Source organism: Rhinatrema bivittatum, chromosome 2 (genome assembly GCF_901001135.1).
Source record: "Rhinatrema bivittatum chromosome 2, aRhiBiv1.1, whole genome shotgun sequence".
Taxonomy (NCBI): Eukaryota; Metazoa; Chordata; class Amphibia; order Gymnophiona; family Rhinatrematidae; genus Rhinatrema; species Rhinatrema bivittatum.
Window position 1 is genome coordinate 757202841 of NC_042616.1, and position 17404 is coordinate 757220244.

Consider the following 17404-nt stretch of genomic DNA (forward strand, 5'->3'; position numbering starts at 1 on the left):
CTACTTCTATAGATAGATTTACCTGTGTCTTCCCTTATTTGAGTTATATTGGAGAAGTCTGTGCTAGTACTAAAAAACATTGGCCCACTCTAGCTCCACACTCTATTTTTAAAGAATTTCCTTGTTTTGTTTTTCATACAGATAAGAACCTTCGTGATATGTTCATACATTCTGACCTTTGTAGTGAGCCCATAACATCTCAAACCACCATATTTTTAGGCACTCTCCATGTGGGCGTTGTACAGCCTGGCCTTTTTCTGCATCCTTGTCTGTTTTTCCCACCACGATAAGAACAACAATACTCTCTCAATCATACCTTAAACTGCAACTCCAGTGGAGTTGTTTATGTCATTACTTGTCCTTTGCTCTATGTTGGGAAGACCATTAGAAAAATCAAAACAAGAATTTTTGAACATTGCTCCTGCATATGTTCATCTAGAAGTGAAGCACCCCTTGTGGCTCACTGGCTGTCTGCACAACACCTCAACTCTGATTTGAGATTTTTTGTCATTGAAATTCTTTAGCCTTCCCCTCACGGGGGCGATTTTTCCACCTAACTGACAATACGTGAGCAACGATGGATTTTTAATTAGGTTCCCTAAACCCAGCAGGACTTAATAAAGAGGTTGAATGGTCCAGTTTTTATTAAAAATGTCCTCTTTTACACATAATTATTGGAGGAAAAAATATTTTTATTTTTGGATACACCTTTATATGTATTTTCCTATAGAATTCTTACCTTTACAAGCCTATATGCATTTATCTTTTAGTTTTTGTTGGTCTACTTTTTCTTTATCTTTTTTTTTTTTTTTTTATTTACTATGGGGCGAATTTTAAATCCCCTGCGCGCGTAAATCCGGGCGGATTTACGCGTGCAGGGCCCTCGCGCACTGGCGTGCCTATTTTGTATAGGCCACCGGCGCGCGCAGAGCCCCGGGACGCGCGTAAGTCCCGGGATTTTTTAAAAGGGGCGGGAGGGGGCGTGGCCGAATGACGCGGCGTTTCGGGGGCGGCGACGCGGGCGTGGTTTCGGCCCGGGGGCGTGGCCGCGGCCTCTGGACCAGCCCCCGGGACCGGAACACGGACCGGGCAGCTGGCCGACGCGAGCAGATTTACGTCTGCTTTTCGCAGGCGTAAATCGTGCAATAAAGGTAAGGGGGGGGGTTTAGATAGGGCAGGGGGTGTGGGTTAGGTAGGGGAAGGGAGGGGAAGGTGGGGGGAGGGCGAAGGAAAGTTCCCTCCGAGGCCGCTCCGAAATCGGAGTGGCCTCGGAGGAACAGGCAGCGCGCGCTGGGCTCGGCGCGTGCAGGTTGCACAAATGTGCACCCCCTTGCACGTGCCGACCCCGGATTTTATAAGATACGCGCAGCTACGCGCGAATCTTATAAAATCCAGCGTACTTTTGTTTGCGCCTGGTGCGCAAACAAAAGTACGCGATTGAGCAATTTTTTTAAAACTACCCTTATTTATTTTTTTGGGTATATCTTAATATGTACTTAATACTCAAATTACTTATATATTTTTTCATAATGTATACATTTGTCAAACATGAATTGTTTATACTGATGTGTTTATGCTTGAATGTCTTTCCATTATGCTGCTGCATTTTTTTTCATTATATCAGTTGATGTATTTGCATGTCCATTTTGGGAGTACATTGTACCTGGAAGGCTCTTTAACACTAGTTTTTCCTGACATTACCATGGCCCTTTCTTAGTGCTAACTGGTCATGATAATACTTAGAAGTGTCCTGTGTGACATCATTTTAGACAACAACTTGCATGTAAGGTCTGATTTGTTTTGGCGCGCTTTTATTTCTATTTATTCCTGCTTTGTGCCACCAAATGTGCTTTTCAAGGTAGCCTCAGTTTATTCACTTGCAGTTTGATAAATTGTATGTTTTGTAATTCTCTCACTGGTTCGTTATTATTCCTCTGTTTTCAGATTCAGACTCTATGTTTTGTATTTCTAAATATGTGACGATACATTCATAGGTATGTTTTTACCTGCAGGGCTTTCCTGCTCTTTGTTTTGACTATCTATATTCGCCGTTTCACTCTTGTCCTTGACTTTAAATTTGCGATATACACATACCAAGCAACTATTTTACTGTCTCTTACACTATTCTTTGTGGGATCACTTTTTGTTGTGGGCATCTGACTCTACACTTTAAGTGATTGGAGTGCTCGTATGTTCGTGTCCCCTCCTGCATTTAACATAGTCGATTTCGCTGGGCTCTAAAGTATTTTTGAGCACTAGCAGCTGCACAGCCTGCTTCAGAAATAAGTCAGCTTGCCATTATGTGAATCCCTGAAGGCTGCGCCACCTCCCACTAAAGGTAGTTCCTTAGGGATAACTCCTCTATGAGCACATCTACTCTTCTGGATACACATGTTCTCTTCCATTCCTGGACCAGCAAGTATACAGTCTAGGCAAGAAGCATCCCCTTTATATATATATATATATATATATATATATATCACATTGATATATATATATATATAAAAAAAAAAGTCCTACTTGATAGACCCAACTAAGGCAAGGGGAGGATTTAGAAGAGTCCTGACCATAATAGTTCCTCAGAGGATTAATTTCTGAGCAGCACTCGTCCCAACAATTAAAGGTGTATCAGGGAACTTCCAACAAGGAACTTATCATCAAGATTTCCTTATTCTTCACTCATGACCTCATATATATGCAGGACTGGATCCCAGGACCAGAGTGAGTCCCCACAGACAGCTAGAAATGCAATCAAGAGCTGCAACCGAGGACTTGAGCTGATCCTAGTGCTACCTTAGAAATGGGAAGGCAGAAGCTGCACACTTAAAATTATAGAACATCCACCAAATGCCTAGTCCAAACTGCCTCTTTTCAATCTCCTGATCATAAAGCATGGCCACCGTTCCCGCCTCTATCAAACTGCCAGTAGGAAGTGAAATATGTGCAACTCCATCGTGGAGCTCTTCTGCTCAGCAGAGTCTGTGCTGCCTGCCAACCGTTAGGAGGATTCCTTAGAAAACTGAATACTCATAGAACCAAAACTAAACAATTCAATCAACGGCCCACGCACTTTCTGCTCCGCGAAATGATAAAATGGAGGCCCCAGATCCAAGTCAACTTCTCCAAGGGTCTAACATGGCCGCCATTTCCACTGCAGCCCGTGCTTCAGTGTGCTCCGCTGACACAGCTCTTTCCATGTAGCTCCAAAAAACAAAGCTCTCTGAACTCTGCTGGCCTCCAAACAGGACCGGCATCATTGAACGAGACCCCTGGGAAACTGCTTTAGCGTTCCCCTAACTGCAGAGCAGGTCTTCTTTCCCGCACTCCACAGCAGCAGCAGGCAGTACCACAGCTGGGGCAGAAAGGGAGAACAGAATAAATTCTCCTTGACTCTCCACAAGAAGGAAAACAAAATGTCAGCTGCCTAATTCCATCAAAGCCCTCAGCTCTAATGGCCACTGCCTCCCAAAACTTGTCTCAACCCTCTACAGCTCTTTTTTTTTTTCCAACTTTTCACAACCTATGCTGCTGCTGATATTCTCCTCTTCCTTTTTTTTTTTTTTTTTTTTAAAAGGTCAGCAGTCCAGATAGAAAGGAGAGGAAGAGGGGGAGAAAGGAGGGAGGGGCCAAGTATCCATTAAACTAGAAGCCCCACTGCCTTCAGCTGTGTTCAAATGAGGGAGGAAGCTTTGACTGTCACCTCAGAAACTTCCTTCCCTAAAGGAATTATCTCCTAATACAGGATTTTGCTGAACCGAGGGAGGGAGAACTTGTCTTTCAAATTTTACCCGGCCGAAGGTCACAACACAGGGTGTCTTTCCTACCATCAGCTGGAGACAGAGAATACTGGCAGGCTGCTGTCAACATGGAGTGATCTCGTTCTCCATCTGTTGGTTGGCATGCATAACCCATTCGTCTGGACTTGTTTGACTGGATGGAGATGAAATTTACTTGAAGAAATTCACTCTAATCTCATTTGCCTTGAAAAGTTTTTTACTTTTTTGTTTACTGGCTCAAGTATCGTACTGTCTCATAAGAAAAAAATACAACAAATATTCAAATGTGCTTCCAATTACCTCATTTCCAGCTTCTCTGTTAGAGGAAGCTAATGTTAAATGTGCACTGGGGAGAGATAAGGCTTGTTTTGTTTTCTTATGAATGAATCCAAACTGTGAGAAAATATTTAATACATTAATGAGTAGGACTTTTTTTTTTGTAATCTCTTGAATTTTCTTTAAGAGGCTTGCTACTACAGCAAGCAATCTGGGCAACTGCTATGTTGTATTTGTTTGAACAAAACAGAGCTGATTACTGTTAAGCAACACTAGTGGGTATTTATCTGAACAAGGAAATAGCCTTCACATTATCCACTTAACAGACAATCTGCAGGCTGAACACACTTGCCTTGGCTTTGTGTCTCACAAGGCATCACTAAGCATTAGAAAGCTGGTTAATCTATAGGGTGTTATTGCATTATATTTTCACATAAGCTTTTTATTTTCACACATATGGTGACCATGTCCTAATCATGCTATCTATCATGTCTGACTTTCAGAGAAATGTAGTTAAAAGAATCAATTATGGCAAAATGAAATGGAGACTGAAGAGCATGCACTAACTTTTCTGGCGGTACCCCTACGAGCTTCCTGTTTGAACAGGAGTGATGCAAAGTTCAGTGGGAATGAGGATTAAAGTCCCCATACTCCAGGAAGAAGTGATGCTATGCACCGAAACGGTCCCAGACTCAAACCCACTGTGCATAGGTAGATGAGAAGAGTGGAAGCTTGCTGAGGGTGAGGTTATAAAGGCAGGCCCACAGCAGGGGCACTGAAGGCCAGCAGGCTTATGGATGTGGTGGTGGGGGCGGGGGCAGGCCTGACCATTATTTACTTAAGCAAGTTGGAAACTCTAGTGGCTGCACCATGGGCAGGAGGACGTAGTTTTAAATTTACAGTCCAGCTGTGCGCTCATCTTGTGAACTACAATAATCACAGGTGGCCTGTGACTTTTGAAAATGATCATGGTACTGGTGACGGCTGCCTAGCAGTCTCCCCAAGCTTTAGTATCAGACACTGCCTATGAATACCAAGCCTATCAATTATACATTCAGCTTTTATATTCATTTTTTAAATTTTTAAGCTTCTTCCCTGAAATTCCTTTGAAACCTTGCAAGCAACAGTGTCAGAAACCACTTCATACAAAATGGACTGTTTCATGCACAATGTGATTTATCATCTGAGATAGTATAGCAAATCACAAAACCACATCAGGAAGAACGTTAAATGCAGCAGTATCCAAGATATCCACCTTTAAACCAATATATGTTCTGGAATGGAGCATCTAATCAAAATATTTTATATTGTGAGACCATCATATACTGATTATACTGGGGAACCCCTGCATAGGTTTATAGCACAGACAACAGGATCCATGTATAACGGTCTCGTAATTTAAAACATTTTGATGTGCACGTATTTGTCTACAGATAGATATATTGGATGTTGCTACTTCATCTGTGACACCATAGTTAGCATGAGCAAACCACATTCAATGAGAATGAGGTAATTTGTGATACCTTTTGTAACATGGCTGCTACAAGAATCTTATTGGAATTGCAAGAAAGCAGTTAAAAGTATTTAAAAAAGTAACAGCTCAGCAACATTTAAATGAAATAGTATGTATATTACTTCTTGCTGTTTGTACATCTGAAAATGTCCACAGTATAAGGAAAGATATGCTTTTATTTTAAACACTTGAATATGTTGGGATACATTGCCATCCAGAGGACAGCTAAGGTAAAACATGAAGGTAAAATAGCAGAAGTCAACACTGAATAAAGTTAAGAGAATACTAAATGTATAATGGGACTATCATTAAAACCGGCATTTCTCAACCTCTCCACACCCAAGGCACACCTATGTTAACAAAAGGTTGTGCTCACTAGCCTCTATGGGGCAGGCAGTGTGGAAAAGATGAGGACTCATATAGTCAAGAGAAGAGATAGGTGAGCACTAAAAACCCCATCAATCTCTTTTCCAAATTTTAAAACCAAGAGAGTGAGGAAAGGAAGACAATCAGCCAGTAATAGAAACAGAAACATAGAAATGTCAGCTGGGCCACCGCGTCCCTGACCTTATCGCCAAAGAGATTTTCCCCCGTGCAGGGGAGATCTGCCTACTTTTCCTGGACCTCCAGATGAAGGAGGTCCGCTGCAGCCACCCTGGCCGCCGTCTCAAAAACATTGTAGGTGGATCTCAACTCGTATTTACCACCACTGAAAAGGAGTCCAGGTGCTGTTGAGGCAGGGGCTCTGACAGTTCCTGGATTTGCTTGCACAAGTTTTGATTACGCTGGGTCCTATATATACAATTGGTAGGAGGCAATGCGGGCGATGAGCATAGCGCCCTAGTAGACCTTCTTACCCAGAGCGTTCAACGCCCGATGCGCCCGACCCAGTAGGAGCAGAGGCGTGAGTGCGGGAGCGCTTGGCTTTCTTGAGGGCGGACTCCACCACAACAAACCCCAAAACTTGTTGCACTAAATAAAATGCATCCACCTTTCGACTGACCGGAGAAACCGACATGGGGTGTTCCCAAGTCCTGAGGAGTAACTCTTTGAAACATCATGGACTGGGATAGACACTATTTCCTTTGGGGCATCCACAAAGTGGAGGATTTCCAGCATCTTGTGTCGGGCATCCTCCTCAGCGAGGAGCTGAAAAGGGATGGCCTCCGCTGTTGCCCAGACAAAGCCCGCACAGGAAAGGTCTTCTGGGGAGGACCTTCGCCTCTCATCTGATGGAGACAGTTCCAATAGGTCACCTGAGTCCTCCAAAAAGGATTCAGAGCTATCATCCTCCCATGGATAATAGGCGGATCAGTGATAGACATGGTCCGTGGCCACAGGGGGCATTGTCGAAAACCGGACGACACCAAAAAAAAACAGCCGGCAAATGGTCAATGGCTGGCAGCCTCCGAGAAGCGACACACTGGGAATAGACCGCAACAAGGGAACAAATTTAACCTACTGCACCGAAGGAAGGACACTGACCAGTGGAAAGGGGACCTGGCGCAGAGACCACCGACAAAATGGACAGACTCTGAAAAACGAGTGAAGGAGCTGAGCTCCACTACCACGAGGCAAACACTTCATGGAAAAAAAAAAAAGAGAGACTGAAGGGGGACCCCGCATGGATGTGTGGATAGTGGCACGCTGGGCATGCTCAATGTACCGATCAAAGTTTCTAGAAACTCTGACAAAAGTTTTCCGGGCCAGGCTCCATCTGATGATGTCACCCACATGTGAGGACTACCATCCTGCTTGTCCTAGGAGAAAGAGTATTTATATATGCAAAACCCAGTTTTAAGTGTGTAAATGTTTTTGAAAAACACAACCTTAATGTATTAACCTTCCTCAGTTCGAAGAATGATTATGCTAGTATGAATGTTTATAGTGACAGAAAGATTTTTTTTAGTGCTCATATCCATAGCAATATTTAAGAGTGCTCTACATGCCTGATTCAAAAATGGATGCCTGGGCTGCAAGGAGATTAGTATGAAATTTTAAACAGTTCCAGCAATAACACAGGTATCCACATGGCAAGGTTATCTGACAGGCTGTGATGGTAGAAAAGACTAGCAGTTGGGTCTGTCTACATGTTTTGTAATAATCAGAAGTCATAGTGGAAACACAGGCTTGCGATGTAAGGCAGGAAATGCGAGAGAGCTTAGAGGCTCACTAGGAGTTATTTAGAATATAATGTGATGACAGAATCAAACTAACAGCTGGGTCTATAATTAACTAGAAGTCTTAGCAGAAACGCAGGTGCTCACATAGCCAGGTCTGTCTGGCAGGTGACACAGGGGATCTAGGAGGTCTGATGCTTGGACAACAGCCATGCTAGTACTGATGGTAATTTAGATTACTACAGAGCCTTGTGTTTAGGCATGGGAAAGGTGAGTGCTGGAGGGAAGTGAGATTCTTGTATGCTCTTCCACCTAAGATGATGGAGGACAAAATCAGGAAATTCAGCGTTATGGAGTCCTCAACAACCACAACTGAAGACATTTTTTTCCCCCGTTTCAAATTTTATAATTCTATTCCCACAATATCCCACAAACAAAATATACCACAGGACTCTGATCAGAAATATCACTAGGTATCACTTCATCAATGTAATGTTTGAGGAAACTATAATGTATGATGAGTAGCTGTGTAAGTTAAGTTTGAAAATATATTATCTACTGTATATCTATTATCTAATGTACATCTATATGATGCTGTTTAAATGAATGAAAAACTGATGCAGTGAAGATGGACAGACATATTACCAAAACCACATGTCTAAGGAGGATTGTGGTAGAACAGGGGGCTCAGTATGGAAACTTGAATGCTCGTCGACCAAAATGGTAGCATTCCCAAGAGGAGAGACGATAACAGACTTGGATAAGAAGGGACATCCTAGATATGGGCAATCACGTTTGCACAGCCCACAGCTGGGAGATCCTTAATTAGCTGCGGACATTTGGACAGACTGGGTGGGCAATTGGTCCTTATCTGCTAGCATCAGTAAATCTGTTAGTCTACATTCTACAAGGTGCCATCAACCTCTGTGTTATTTTGGTTACCTCTCTGAAAATTTTAGCATCTACCACAACAGTGTTTCCCAACAGTTTTCAAACCCAAGGCACACTTAATAAAAAAAAAAAATGCAGTGTGGTACACCAGCCTCCATAAAGTAGGCAGTGTAGACATGGAGAAGCCTCATAATGAAGCATAGTCTCTATTACAAATTTTAAAACAAAGGAAGAATGGGGGTGGACACACATGAACCCGTCACATTGAACCAGTTCTCCCTATATCAGGGTTAGGCAACTCCAGTCCCATTGTGCCACAAATAGGTCTGGTTTTCAGGATATCCACAATGAATATGCATGAGATATTTGCACACAGTGGAGGCAGTGCATGCAAATATACTCCATACATATTCATATGCTGAAACCCAGACTGTTTGTGGCATTCCAGGACCGGATTTTCCAACCACTACTCTAAAAACAAGTAAAAGATAAAGGAGAAGTTGGTGTGGTGCAGGCAGCTAACTCAGTTATCTACCTTGGCTGCTGAATATGGCTGCCAGAGCACCTCCAATGCTGCTGCTCTCAACACTGAGAGGATGTGCGCACGCACTCCCTGTCTCATTCAGCCTGGGGATAGGACAGAGCCTGGAAGGCCTGAAAGGAGGAGGCTCAGGAGGGGAACTCACCAAGGTGTGCTCAGCATAAAGCGGTGCCCAGCTACTTGTATCCTGCATGCTGCCCATTAATTACCACACTCCAGGGATCCTGCTGGAGCCAAACACGATTACACAGAAGTCTCGGAAAGGAGCTCCTATATATTGAAGAACCACTGCTGCTGCAAGATGCTGAGAGCAGAAACCAAGTGCTGGCTTGAATCGGAGCATCAGGCAGTGGTGACTTTTCCCTGGCATCCTGAAGGCACACGGGTTGGGGGAAACACTGGACTGTGATACTATGCTTGCACTTTAAATATAGATTCTTCTGCATTATTTATAACACTGAATTGTCTGTCATGGCTTGCCTCACCTCAATGGAATACAGATTTAAATCCTCAAGACTCTACACAATTTTGGCAACCCTCCTCTGGACTGAACATATCTTTATTGTGCATAGGTATGGCCTCTAGAGCTCAATACAAAATTTTAGATAAAATCTCCCTAATGATTTGGACAGAAGCCTTTACTTTTTTTTTTTCTTACTACTGATGACGTCTTCACTTGCAGTCCTTCCTGGGATTTGAAGTGACCGCCTTTTGGACTTCAAGGCAGTGACTCTACCACTGAATTTTGGAGAATGGCCCTACGGATTACACTCAGGCACTGTACCTGAAAATCTAAAAGAAATCTAAAAATGTTAAATATTTACTTATTTCCAATACTCTTAGGGGTGAATGTTAAAAGCTCGATACGTGTCACAGCCGGGAGATACATGCAGAAGTCGGGCTGGCGGGCATCGCACGAATTTTAAAAGGCACCCATATGTGCGTGTATCTCCTGGTAAGCGCACAAACATTTTTTCTAAACAAAAGGGGTAGGACGTGGGCATGGTCTGGGTGGGGCACTCCAGGATTTATGAATGAAACCAGCTCGTAAATATTTATGCGCAGAAGCGCGTGCAGGGGTCCCCTACCGCGTAACTTTACTTCTGCTATTGATGGCGTGTAAATTCTACAACAACAAAAAAAAAAAACTAGGTTGGTCAGCGGGCTTTTACAGGTAAGGGCTAATAGGGTAAAAGGGCGACTAATTAGGGGGAGGGGGTAAGGAAATCTTATCTTTTACCTGGGTGAACTGGGAACGAATTGGGGAACATAGGTAATTACGTCGGCATGCATGTCTACTAACATCTCCCCACTAACGCTGTAGCGCGGCTTTTGCACGTGACCTTATAAAATTGCATGCATATGTATGTGCGTGCAGCCTATTTTATGCCATGCGCACATATACACGCGTATGTTATAAAAATGGCTGCATCCTTTGGCGCAAGCCAGCATATGTGCATACATGAGCGCCCGCACGCCAGTATCAAAATTACTGTCCCTTTCCGCTTAAACCAACACAGTTGTACAAAGCAAATTACATAAAATGCATAGATCATTAAATCATACCTAAAGCAACAAGGAAAGAACAAATAGTAAACAAGAAAACAAAATAAACGCAAACCACGAACAATGGAGTTAAAGATAAACCTGAAACCAAAAAAAAAATGAGCACTTGAAAAGTTGTACTTACTGGATGCTGTCTCCAAGAGGTTTTGTTTTGTACATACCACGACAGGAATGGCCTTCTCTCATGAGCCTGGGTACACTGGATATGAACTCAATCTCTCAAATTCTAAAATTTACTGCTTACTCATTGATACTTACTGCTGTTGGATCCTTCAGGTGAAGCTGAGCTGCAGTCACTTGTCGAAAGCCACCAGGGTAACTAGTAAGACACCAAATGAAAACATTTACTTGAAATGTACTTTTAACTCATGGAGGCTACGCACTTGTGTGTTTAGAAAAATACGTATACACTGCTGGTAAAATATGTTACAAATGAAAAATGTAAATAAATGATTAAGTTATAATATCAGCATAACATGCTGTTGAAAAGTGATAACAAAGGCAGTTTCTACTACAAATCTTAAAGAAGCAATTCAGTTTTGCTGACAAATTCTCTTCCTTAAATTTACATAGAAACATAGAACAAGACAGAAGATAAAGACCATGTGGCACGTCGATTCTGTCCATTCACACATCCCTCTTAGCTTTATAATCCCTTCCTCTCCCTTAGAGATTTGTGCTTCTCCCATAATTTCCTGGACTCCGAACTCCAAAACTGTCCCTGTCACCACCACTTCCACTGGGAGGCCTACTCATGCATCCACCACCCTGTTCATAAAGAAATGTCCATAGATTACTCTTGATTTTACCCTCTTTTCACCCTCATCCCATGAACTCTTGTTCTAGAGCTTCTTCTCTATAGAAAGAGACCTGCCTCCTGTGCATTTAATCCTTGGAAATATTTAAATGTCTCTATCATATCTCCTATTTTCCTCCTTTCCTCAGGGATACTCATGGTTAGATCTTTAAGTCTATCCTCATATGCTTTATGATGAAGACTGTTGACTATTTTAGGAGCTTTCCTCTGTACTAACTCCATCCTTCTGGCTTCTACCATCATCTTTTCTATCTGTCTGGCCACCTTAAGCTCATAAGATTTGATAACCCCCAGATCCAGCTCTTGTTTCATGCACAGAACGTCATCCCCTCTCTTGGGTTTTTCCAACCCAAATACATGGCATTGCTACTTCTTTAAAGGGATACTACTCCTTAAAAAATGCTATTAGTGGCTTCAGCTGATCGGAGTGTGCAACAGATCTCACAATAACACTACTCTAGAGCAGCGGTTCTCAACCTGTGGGTCGCGACCCCGGCGGGGGTCGAACGACCAAAACACAAGGGTCGCCTGTGTTTTGGTCGAACGACCTGTGTTTTGGTCGTTCGACCAAAACACAGGTCGTTCGACCAAAACTGATCTGCGGACCGACCCCAACGGCCCAGTCCGCAGACCAGTACCGGGCCGTTGGGGTTTTTTGCCGGTCCGCGGCGCCGCGGCTGCTGCGGGGAGGCGGGGCAAAGCTGGAGACCTGCCTCCTCCAACCCCAAAAGGGAGCGCGTCGCGGTGCTCCTCCTACTTACTTCCTGCCCGCCCTGCCCCGGAAGACAAATGTTGCCGGAGCCGCACGGGCAGGAAGGAGGAGGTGCGTCAGCCGCGTGCAGAAGAGGAGCAGTGCGGCCCGAGAAGACCAGGGCTGCTGCAGAGCCCATCCTGTGGTGACCCGTAAAGAAGAGGCCCAGAGGTGAGAGAGAGGTGTGTGCGAGTATGAGATGAGTTGAGAGATTGTGTGTGAGAGTGAATTGAGAGACTGTGTGTGTTTGCAGAGACAGCATGTGAGAGCTTCTGTGTGTGTGAAAGAGACAGCATGTGACAGTGAGAGCCTGTGCTTGAGCAAGGCAGCATGTGGGGGTGTGAGAGAGCCTGTGTGTGAGACTCAGACAGCCTGTGCCAGTGAGAGACTGTGTGTATGAATGATTGCATGACAGAAAGAGCATGTGACAGTGAGATCCTGTGTGTGTATGTGTGTTTGAGAGAGAAATGCATGTGAGAATGAGAACCTGACGTGTGTTTGAGGGAAGAAGACAGGTGGAGAGAAAAGAAACAGATAAAAAGGCAATATAAAAGGAAATGGCAAAAAAATAAAGGGAAGCAGATGTAAAAAAAAATAAATTACTTTTTACTGATTGGTACATGTAATCTTTGGGAATGTGCAAGAGTAGCACTTTCTCTATGGCGGATCTCACAATGTATGAGATCAACATGGAGGAAGTGGAAACCCAGGGGGCCTGCACAGAGGAGGCAGCAGAATGGGCTTCGGTGCCAATAGCAGCAATCAGCGCCTCCCCAATAGCCACGTGGCAGCAGTGGCAGTAATTAGATTAATTGTTTGACTCAGCTGGAGGTGACAAAGTATGAAGTGGGATGTGAAATCAGCTTGATCTGGTGGAGAATTAGGATTGCTGTTACACATGAACTGTATTTGGCAAACATAAAGGGAGCCAGGATAATCAATTGAAGCCTGCAGCTGAGGACTGATTCATTATGACTCATGTAGAAATTAGTGCATTTTCCAGATTAGTCTGCATAACACAATTCTCAACATTCAGCATTATTTCTGCTGCATAGAGTTTTATCTGAGAGGCTCTGAGGTTGTGAGGGAGCCAGTAAGAGTGAGAGCATGAGTGTGTATGAGAAAATCCAGGGGAGTAAGAGTGTGTGTGAGTGGGGGGGGGGGGGGGGAAGAGAGTGTCTTACACCCTGAGAGTGTATCAGTGTCTGTGAGAGTGAGAGGTTATGGTGGGTATAAGAGCATGAATGTGTATGTATGTGACAGTGTATGTGTGAGAGAGAATGGACATGTGAGAGTATGTGTGAGAGAGAGAGGATAACCTCCTAATCCTCGACAATATCAGGGTGACTGGAAATCAAGAGCTCCCATGTATGGACAGCAGGGGCTTTTTAAAATCCTTATTAGTTTTAATTATTGTGTGTTATTTGATATATGTGCTGTTTTGAAATATTATTGGTGTTTGGGAAATTATAAAAATGTATATGATTTTAATTAATAGAAATTCTATTTATCAGTAATTTTAAAATATTCTTTTATTAGTATGGTTTTACTATTATAACTGATGCTTTATGTTTCTTAATTTTATTGTTTTATGAGGAATGGTGGTTCTGTTTATAAATGTCATAATAAATAAGTATGCACTAAAATCCAACCCTATCCATAACCCCGCCCCATATGACCAAAGCCCTGCCCTTGCCCCGCCCTCGCGGGGCGAGGGGTCACCGCAACATGAAGAACTGTATTACGGGGTCACGGCATTAGAAAGGTTGAGAACCACTGCTCTAGAGCAAGATCTAGTATTAGGGAGACATACCGCTCCCCAATAGGAAGGATTGTCCTGCACCCATGTGTTGCAAGGATAGAAGGAACATTTTGAGAAAGTGGATAGAGGTGATGCTGTTTTTAATAGTATTGCTTGATATATCTCTAGGCTTCCATACTGTAAATCACTTTATGCTCATTGACAGGTTGTGGAAGTTAGGGATTGAAGTCGGTGTTATTCAATGGTTTACATCTTTTTTTGTCTAACTGTCAGCAACAGATCGAATTGGGTGGTGGCATTCATCTTGAATTTTCATTAGGTGTGGTGCTCCTCAGGGTTCTATCTTATCAGTGGTGCTCTTTAATATTTATTTATTTGTTTATTTATTTATTTAGAGGTTTTTATATACCGCGGCACGTTCGGAACATCACCTCGGTTTTCAATGAACAGGAATCCAGCAACAAGCTTTACAATACAATATTTAACGAACTATCATTGAAATATATAACGGTGTTTTGCATAACAGGAAAACAAAAGAATAACCATATTTGAGATAAATGTAAGCTATACAATAAAAGAGGTGGACTTAGTCTAGCGGGGAGAGTGAAGGAGAAAGCAAGGGGGGTATGGGAGTCACAAGGGAGGGTAAGTAGGAGGATTCGGAAGATCAAAAGTAAAGTCAATCATTGGTATGCTTGTATAAACAGCCAGGTTTTGAGGTTTTGTTTGAATTTTCTATGGCAGGGCTCCTGGCGCAGGTTATTGGACATTCTGTTCCAAATGGTGGTTCCTGCTATGATAAAAGAGCGCTCCCTTGTAGTTGCATGTTTGGTAAGTTTAGGAGAGGGAGTCCGGAGTTTGGCTTGGTGCTGTGTTCTTGTTGGTCGGTTTGCCTTGCAGAATGTAAAGTGATCAGAGAAAAGAAAATTATTACTTACCTGCTAATTTTCGTTCCTGTAGTACCATGAATCAGTCCAGACAGTGGGTTATGTCCCCAATCCAGCAGATGGAGTCAGCACAAGCTTTGAGGGGGCGTATCCATATATCCTACTACCCCCTCTGCAGGAGTTCAGTATCGAGTATATCAAAGCCCGAGTAGAAACCCCCGAAGGATCAAGTTTGTGGAAACAGATAATTAAAACAATTGTAACCGCAACAAGTAACTGCAAACATCCTACCAACTTGTAGGGAGTTGTGAAAAACAGCAAAAAGGAAACGACTGTGAAGACACAGAGCACTGTGAACAGGAAATAGTGCAGAGCTGAGCAGGATCAAGAACCCAAAACGTGGTGGGCGTCTGGACTGATCCATGGTACTACAGAACGAAAATTAGCAGGTAAGTAATAATTTTCTTTTCCCTGTACGTACCTGGATCAGTCCAGACAGTGGGATGTACCCAAGCTTCCCTAAACCGGGTGGGGTCCTGCGAGGCCTGCTCGGAGAACCTGCTCGCCAAAGTGTCCAGAGACCGAAGAGGCGAGGTGCAGACGATAGTGCCGCGAGAACGTGTGTAACGATTTCCAGGTGGCTGCTCTACAAATTTCTTGCGAGGATACCGAGCGAGACTCCGCCCAGGAAGCCGCCTGAGAACGTGTAGAATGCGCTACGATGCCGGGTGGGGGAATCCGTCCCACCCCAATGTAGGAAGCAGCAATGCCGGCCTTCAACCATCTGGCAATGGTAGCCTTCGAGGCCTGAGACCCCTTCTTAGGTCCGGACCAGAGTACGAAGAGATGGTCAGAGATCCGGAACTCATTTGTAGCCTCCAGATAGAGGCGCAGAGTGCGCTTGACATCCAAGAGACGGAGAGTCTTCGGCTCTGAGGAGGAGAAGGACGGCAGCTCCACCGTCTGGTTCACATGGAATGCAGAAACCACCTTCGGCAGGAAGGAGGGAACGGTGCGAAGCGAAATCTCCAGAGTCAGAAAAACGGAGATAAGGCTCTCTACACGACAGAGCCTGCAGCTCCGAGATGCGTCGAGCAGAACAGATGGCCACAAGAAAAAACAGTCTTGAGAGTGAGATCCTTTATCGTTGCGCTGCGCAGCGGCTCGAACGGTGGTCCCGACAGGGAGCGAAGCACAAGGTTAAGACTCCAGGAGGGACAAGGGTCCCGCAACGGAGGACACATATGCTTGACACCCTTGAGAAAACGAGCAATGTCAGGGTGCTGTAGAAGAGAGCCCCCATCGCTCAACAGCGAACCAAGGGCGGCCACCTGAACCCGTAGTGAATTATAGACGAGCCCTTTTTCCACTCCCGCCCGTAGAAACTGAAGGATCTGAGGTACAGAAGCCTTAGCGGGTCTCGTGGCCTGGCTGGTACACCACAGCTCGAACACCTTCCAGACCCGAACATAGGCCGCCGACGTCGATGTTTTTCATGCCCGCAATAGCGTGGATACTACCGCCTCCGGGTAGCCCCGACGCCGGAGGCGGCGCCTCTCAAAAGCCAGGCCGCAAGACAGAAGAGTTCCGCCTGCTCGAAAAATACCGGGCCCTGATGTAGGAGCTGGGGGAGGTGCCCCAGCCTGATTGGCCCGTCGATCACCAGCTGTAGAAGGTCTGCAAACCAGGGTCGCCTGGGCCATTCCGGAGCGACGAAGACCACGGTCCCCTGATGGCTTTCTATTCTGCGGAGCATCCTGCCCACCAGAGGCCACGGTGGAAAAGCGTAGAGCAGAAGATGTGGGGGCCACGGAAGGACCAGGGCATCCACTCCCTCGGCGCCGCGCTCTCTCCGGCGACTGAAGAAGCGTGGAGTCTTGGCGTTGAGAGCGGACGCCATCAGATCCAGGTGGGGGGCCCCCCACCTGGACGATAAGTTGCATCGCTTTGTCGGAGAGAGACCACTCTCCTGGGTCCAGCAGTTAACGACTGAGGAAGTCCGCCTGGACGTTGTCCACCCCGGCGATGTGCGAGGCCGCTAGCCGGACGAGATGACGCTCCGCCCATTGCATCAGTAGCGCCGCCTCGAGCGCTACCTGCGGGCTGCGCGTGCCTCCTTGTCGGTTGATGTAGGCCACGGTGGTAGCGTTGTCCGATAGAATTCTGACTTCCCGGTTCCGAAGAAGCGGGAGGAAATGTCGCAGAGCTAGCCGGACCGCCCTGGTTTCCAGACGGTTGATTGACCACTTCGCCTCCACCGCGGACCACGTCCCCTGCGTGGCGCTTCGATCGCATACTGCACCCCAGCCTGCTAGACTGGCATCGGTAGTCACCACCACCCAATTTGGCAGATCGAGGGACACGCCCCGGGCCAGGTTCGGCGGATCCAACCACCAGCCCAGACTGTCCCTGGCATTCTGCGGGAGCGGGAGAATCATCTGGTAGTCCTGTGATACTGGTTTCCACCGGGAGAGGAGCGCCCACTGTAAGGTCCTGAGGTGCGC

The 17404-nt window shown here is 45.1% G+C and overlaps 1 protein-coding gene across 2 annotated transcripts in view; it reads right to left on the bottom strand.

Annotated features, from left to right (window-relative positions):
* MRPL13 (mitochondrial ribosomal protein L13) overlaps nucleotides 1–17404 on the bottom strand; it is a 102442-nt gene that overhangs the window by 74240 nt on the left and 10798 nt on the right. For both annotated transcript variants that reach the window (XM_029591958.1, XM_029591957.1), the window contains exon 4: nucleotides 10942–11002. In XM_029591958.1, the coding sequence (XP_029447818.1) occupies nucleotides 10942–11002 (61 nt within the window). The remainder of the gene's footprint in view (nucleotides 1–10941; nucleotides 11003–17404) is intronic.